Here is a 7153-nt window from a genome sequence, read left to right on the forward strand (position 1 = left end):
CTCACAGAGATTTGCCTGCCTCTGCCTCCCAAGTGCTAGGATTAAAGGTGTGCACCGCCATGCCTGGCAGAGTGTATTCTCTTAGAAAGGTTTGTCTTTCTGGTTGTTTTACTCTTGTTTGAGTAGACCTGGTTTGTTTGGTTTAGGGTTTAAAGATAAGAGGAAAATTTATTCTCTGAAGGTTCCATCCTGGAGTCTATGAAATAAACTGAGGATCTAAAAGATACAGGAGAAAAAAGACTGACCTGACCCTGCGCATGGACATAAGAGATCCACAAGATAAGATTGAAGCGGGCCAGGCTGAATGGGGTGAAGGGTGAGCAACGCAAGGCTGAGCAGAACCTTGCGGTGAAGGTTGTCTTGCTGGACAGATAAAGTGAAAAATCTCCGGAGGATTTCTCAGCATAAGGGTGGGGATGTGGCAAAGTCCCTCAGATTTCAGGAATGTGAAAGCCTTAGATAGGGCGCTCAGAATCCTCTCCGCGCCTGCCATGTACTACAATACTCTCTGGAGTAATCAACAAAAGTGTATGCTGGGATGATATTTCCTGGACTTATTTATTTCATTTTTATGGTTCTGGAGATTGAACATAGGGCCTTCCACATACTAGGGCAAGTATGTGTCCTGAAGGCATGCTGCATGTCTGGCTCCTTGAAAACAAAGCTTATTTACTTTTATGAATGTTTTGCCTGTGTTAATGGACATGCACCACATATATGCCTGGTGCCCACAGAGGTCAGAAAAGGGCATCAGTTCCTGTGGAGCTAGAGTTACAGATGCCTGTGAGCCAGCATGTGGGTGCTGGGAACTGAACCTGGGTCTTCTGCAAAACCAGTAAGTGCTCTTGATCCATAAGCCATTTCTCCACCCCTTCTTCAGTACTTTAAATTAAAAAAAAAAAAAATTATTACTGTGCCAGGTGGTGGTGGCACGAGCCTTTGATCTCAGCACTTGGGAGGCAGAGACAGGTAAATTTATCTCTGTGAGTTCCAGTCCAGCGGGGCTACACAGAAAAACCCTGTCTCAAAATAAACTAAATAAAATTTTGTGTGTGTGAGTATTTAAAAGTCAAATGACCAAGCCAATGGCACTCACCTGTAATCCCAGCACTCTGGGAGACAGAGGCAGGTGGATCTCTGTGAGTTTAGGGCCAGCCTGGTCTACAAATAGAGTCCCAGAACAGCCAAGGATACACAGAGAAACCCTGTCTCAAAAAAACAAAACAAAACAAAAAAGTCCAAGTAGCAGTTGTGCCTGTCTTTTTGTGCTTTTCACTACGTATGTCCCAGGGACAGAACTCAGGTCCTCAGCCTTGGCAGCAAATACCTTTACTTGATGAGCAGTCTTTTTAAGTTTGTTTGTTTTGTTTTTCAAGACAGGGTTTCTCTGTGTAACAGCTCTGGCTGTCCTGGAACTCACTTTGTAGACTTGGCTGGCCTCAAACTCACAAAATCCACCTGTCTCTGCCTCCCAAGTGTTGGGGTTAAAGGCGTGTGCCAGCCACCACTACCACCTGTCTTAAGTGTCTTTCTTGGTTTTTCTTTGAGACAAGATTTTTCTGCGTAGCCCTGGTTGTCCTGGACCTCACTCTTATAGCCAGTCAGGCCTTGAATTTGTTCTCTTCCTGCCTCAGTTTTTTGTAGCTGGAGTGACAGACCTAAGCCATCACTTAGCTTTTTATTATCATTTTATATTAAAATATTACATCAGGATAGCACTCAGGAGGCAAGGGCAGGCGGATCTCTCAGTTCGAGGCTAATCTGGTCTACAGAGAGTTCCAGGACAGCTAAGGCTACACAGAGAAACCCTCCCTTCCCAAAGAGCTCTAATAATTTCTGCTTTCCCCTTACCTGACTCCAACTCCTTCCACATACCTCGTTCTGTCTGTCTGTCTATCTATCTATCTATCTGTCTATCTGTTTATGTTTATTTTTCCAGACAAGATTTCTTTGTGTAGCTTTGGCTGGCTGAGCTCACTGTTTAGACTAGGCTGGCCTGGAAATTCACACAGATCCACTTGTGTCTGCCTCCCAAGTACTGGGATTAAAGGCAGGAGCCACCACCCATGCGACATACCTTATTTTTTGAGACAGGGTCCTACTTTCTAAGGAAGGCTGTCCTGGGACTCGGTATAACTTAGGCTGGCCTGACCTGGCCATACTTTCTCCCTCAGCCTCTCTAGGGCTGGACTTACAGACATGCACCACCATGCCTCTAACATGATTATCACGGCTCTTAAATCTCTCATATCCATAGTCCTCTGGTCTTTTTGCCTGCCATGCTATGCGGTTCATCTTCAAGAAGCCCAGTAGCTTTTCTTGTAGGAAGCCTTGAATTTTGGATTGTAAATTCCTCTCATCCCTACATCTCTTGTAAATTTGGTCTTAGTGTCCTTAAGTCGCCTAGAGGTGGCGCGGGTACTTCCTGACACCAGAATTGACTGGCGGGACCAACTCTTGACACTCTTCCCCTCCCAACCTTTTTTGACGAATCCCGAGGAATAGTCCCTTGATCCCATCAAATCCTTTAAAAGGGGCTGCACGAAGCCAAACTACTTCTCCGGTTCCCTCTTCTCAAACCAGCTTGCCTTCCCTAGCTTCCCCTCCCCGACCACTTTATGGCTCGGAAGTGCCATCCGCGCAGGAGGGCCACGAGAACGAAAGAACGCGTGCTCCGCGCGGCCTGCTTTCGGGGTGCGGGGAGGTGCTGCCCTTCGGTTTTCCAATCGCTTTGCAAAGGAACCGACTCAGACCAGGAAAATGCCTTTACAAGCGCCGCGTGCAGCAACGAGCAGCAGAGTTGATACTATCAGCTCTGGAAGTGAAGGGGCTGCGGGCGGGAGGCGGGGCTTCGTGCGCGGACGGGGCGGGGCCGCAAGGCGGAGCGACGGCGCGCCCACGCGGTGCGGACCGGAGCCCTCGGTGGCCGCGTGCTCCGCCCTCTCCCCCCCCCTCCAACCTCACGACCCTCCTCCCTAGGCCGAGCATGGGCGCGCGCGCGTCCCAGGAGCCCCGGCTCCGGGCCGGGCTGCCGGTGCTGTTGCCAGTTCTGCTTCTGGCACTGCTGCTGCTGCTGGCGCTGGTGGCCCCTGGAGCGCAGGGGGCTCGGGGCCGCGGGGCTGCGGACAAGAACAGCCACCGGCGCGCGACCAGCAGCTTCTCGCAGAGCGTGAGCAGCCTCTTCGGAGAGGACAACGTGCGCGCGGCTCAGAAGGTGGGCGGCGCGCCGCGGTCACCTTGCGGGACCGGGAGACCGTTGTTGGGGGGGGGGGGTGCACCCGGGCTGGGGACGATCGCGGCCTGCTGCATCCCGGGCCAAGCGCGGGCCCCCGGGAGCTCGTGACGCCCGCGCGCTCACCCGCCGCGTCTCAATGGTCGCCCACTATGAGCCAGGCGCTGGGGACGTCCGGGTCCCCTCGCGGCCGGGCCCCATGGGCCTTCCGCCTTTTACCCCTTGTTTCAGAGATGTCTGGGCCGAGTTCTCCTTTCCAGGGAGCTATGGAGTCTGAGCTATTGCTTTGGCAACCTGAGCGCCTACTGTGTGTTTGGGATGGGGATGAGGCACCTCTCGGTTGGAGCCTTTGGTTTAGCTTGGGGGACTAGGGTCTCCGAGACTGGGATGACCCCCTCCACCAAAGGGCTCTCCTCTCTCCACCGGGTCACCTATATTGGGTGCACCGTGCCGAGAAAAGAGAAGTCTAGATGCGCGCGGTTCTTTTGCCTTCCTCATGTTTCGTCTGGCCTTGGGGCTTGTGGAGTCCAGAGAACTTTGGGCCCAAGTTGGGGCCCTCTCTTTCCAGCCGGATGAGGCTAGGCCTGTGGCTTCCTTTGGTGTGTGTGATTGTGAAGTCCAGAGGTCAGTTTCAGGTTTTCAACCTCCAGAATCATTCACCCGCCTTTGTATTTTGAAACAAGTTCCTTAATTGCCCTGAAGTTCGAAGATTAGGCCAGGCTGGCTGGCCAGGGGGCGACTGGGCCGCTGGAAGCTTCTAGCTTCCATCTCCCCAGCAGCTTCCCTGGTATTGAACTCGGTTCCTCGTGAACCCAGGTCCTCCACATGCTTGTACGGGAAGCTCTTTATCGACTGTGCCATCTCTTCTAGCCCCGGCGACTTTATTTATTTATTCATTCATTCATTCATTCATTCATTCATTCATTCATTCATTTATTTTAAATTTATTTATTTATTTAGTGGTTTTTCGAGACAGGGTTTCTCAGTGTAATAGCCCTGGCTGACCTAGAACTCACTCTGTAGACCAGACTGGCCTCAAGCTCACAGAGATCCGCCAGCCTCTGTCTGCCTCGAGGGATGGGATTAAAGGTGAGCACCACTGCCTGCCCCAAATGACTTTACTTTTAAATACTTTTTATGTCAATTTGTTGATTGCCTGCGCACATGAACATGTGAAAAGTCAGAAGACAGCTTTAAAGCATCTTTAAAGTTCTCTGCTTCCCTGTGGGTCTTGGGAAATCATATGTGGTCATCAGGCCGGGTGACAAACACTTTTACAGGCCGAGCCATCTTGCCTGTTCCTGGCTTCACTTCTTTAAATCTCAGTTTCTCTGTCCGTTAAATGGGGGTGGGAACAACAGTTCTTTTTTTATGATTTGTCAATGCAGCTGGTTCCTTCCTGGGCCAGAATCATGGCTCTGGAAAGTTCCCTTTTGGTATTTCCTGGCTATAGGGTAATTTAATTGAACATTTCTTAGCTCTGCTGGAGTATTTAGAGACTTAAGATATAAAAGTTTAGAAAGTTTATTGGTCCTTAGCATGAGGGAAAACATTAAGAACTCAAATTGCCCCCTTTTTTCTTTGTGTTTTTTTTTTTTTTTTTTTTTTTTTTTTTTTTTTTTTTTTTTTTTTTTGAGACAGGGTCTCTGTATGTAGACGAGGCTGGCCTCCAGCTCAGAAGTGCCTCACCTGGCTCTGTTTCCCAAGCACTGAGAGTAATGGTGTGTGCATCCAAGCCTGGCTGTATTTTTATTTTTAGTTATATGTATTCGTATGGCTGTGATGGTTATACACAGTGCACTTGCCCACTGAAACCAGGAGAGAGCATTGGATGCCCTGGAGCTGAAGTTTCAGGCAGTTATGAGCTGTCTCACATGGGTGCTGGGAACCAAAGTTGGGTCCTAGGTAACAGCAGCATGAATATTTAAATGCTGATTCAACTTTCCAGCCTCCTTTATGGCTGTTTTGAAACCTGGTATTACATGAATGTACCAGGTGCTGGGGATTGAACCCACAGCCTTGTACACACTAAGCACTCAGGCTACCACTGCAGCCCCACTTTCCTTAATAACTTTCAAATGAATGAAGGAGTTAATACGCTTCTGTTAGACAAAGCCCTTCCGTGTGTAAACATTTCCCACCACTGACAAGCAGGTGTTCAGTGTGCAGTATCTACAACCCAGTCACAACCAACCTCCCAGATTCTCTCCTGCCCAAATGAGACATAGAGAAGTGGTCAGAACCATAGCCCCTGGCCAGGTGGTGGTGGTGCATGCCCTTGATCCCAGCACTCAGGAGGCAGAGGCTGGTGGATTTTGATGCCAGCCTGGTCTACAGAGCCAGTTCCAGGACAGCCAGGGTTACACAGAAAAACCCTGCCTCAGAAACCAAACCAACCAAACCATAAAACTTCACAGCCCAGCCCTCAGAGCATGGAGGCCCCGGAGGCAATTCAAAGCCATGTGATCATGCACAAGGCTTATTTCACACAAAGTCTGATCTTGAGCTCTGCCTGTCTTTGCCTCTGGGGTGCTGGATTTAAAGACATGGGCCATCATGCCTGGGAAACAAACTTTAAAAACATCCTTACCCACAAGGCAGGTTTGAATCTAGTTAGTAAGCCTGGGCCTGTTGAAGCTACGCAGCAGGCTTTTCCTTTAGTTAAAATTAACTGAGGCCCCAGATGATGGCCCAGCAGGTGAAGGTGTGCTTGCCTGTAAGTCTTGAGTTCCTTCCCTCCCCCAGATGGTGGAGGGAGAAACTGGCTCCTGTAAGTTGTCCTTTGACCTTCACGGTGGAGTGTACACACACCCACAAGAGTTGTTCTTTCAAATTGTGCTTTCCCCGTGGTAGGTCATCACTGGCCCACAAGCTCTATGAAAAGCACTCATGAGGACAGGTGAGACTGCTCAGCAGGTATAGGTGCTTGCCACCAAGCCTGATGGCCCGGCCCGAGTTCGCCCACATGGTGGAAAGCGATGTCCTTCATGAACTTAAGATAATTTTAGTTTCCTAACAAAATGAACCTCTCATTTCATTCAGTCAGAACATCAAGCCAGGGGCTAGAGGGGTGACCTGAGGGTCTGACAACACTGGCTACTCTTTCAGAGGACCTGGCTCCTGTTCAGTAGTTGGTAACTTCAGTCCCAGGCGATTTGACACCCTCCTCTGGACTCCATGGGTATTGCCCTCATGTACACAGACACACATGTACACATACTTTAAATAAATATGTAGAAAAAAAAATCAACCAACAGATTACTGAGTAGTTCCTTCCTGTCTCCAACATTCTATCATAATTACATCTACTTTCAATTCATCTTTGTCCTCACTGCCCACGGAAGCCCTGCTCCCTTGTACTTCACTTGAAATATGCTTAAGGTTTTTGCTTCATTTTCTTTTAATCTTTGAGGTGGGGTCTTGCTATGTATTCAGCCTGGCCTTGGGCTCTCCTGTCTCAACCTCCAGAGTGTTTGAGCCACAGGCATGGGCTAATATATTCCCCACCCCCTATTTTTAGTGTGCATGTGTGTGGGCACACAAGTCCAGTAGACCAGGCTGGCCTCAAACTCACAGTGATCCACCTGTATCTGCCTCCTGAATGCTGGGATTAAAGGCGTGAGCCACTACACCTGGCCAGAGGAGGACTTTTGAATTGTTCCATTCTGTCACTCTTTGTCTTATCCCTTGAGACAGGGTATCTGTCACTGATCCTGGAGCTAGGCTAGTAAGAGCAATCCTGCTGTCTCCACTTCTAAAATACTGGTTACAGCAATATACCAGTACATGGCCACATCTGGCTTTTTAGGTGGTTGCTGGGGATTGGAATTGAGGTCCTCCTGCTTGCGCAGTAAGCCCTCTTACCCATAGAGCCCTTTCTTTCTTTCTTTCTTTCTTTCTTTCTTTCTTTCTTTCTTTCTT

At 49.3% G+C, this 7153-nt stretch overlaps 1 protein-coding gene across 1 annotated transcript in view; it reads left to right on the forward strand.

Annotated features, from left to right (window-relative positions):
* The first annotated feature begins 2906 nt into the window (after positions 1 to 2906).
* Positions 2907 to 7153, forward strand: part of Bri3bp (BRI3 binding protein) — a 17846-nt gene continuing 13599 nt past the window's right edge. Inside the window, exon 1 of the mRNA XM_055606094.1 lies at positions 2907 to 3214. Within this exon, the coding sequence (XP_055462069.1) occupies positions 2987 to 3214 (228 nt within the window). The 5' untranslated portion in view covers positions 2907 to 2986. The remainder of the gene's footprint in view (positions 3215 to 7153) is intronic.

This window comes from Psammomys obesus, unplaced genomic scaffold, assembly GCF_907164565.1.
Source record: "Psammomys obesus unplaced genomic scaffold, mPsaObe1.curated_primary_1811, whole genome shotgun sequence".
Taxonomy (NCBI): Eukaryota; Metazoa; Chordata; class Mammalia; order Rodentia; family Muridae; genus Psammomys; species Psammomys obesus.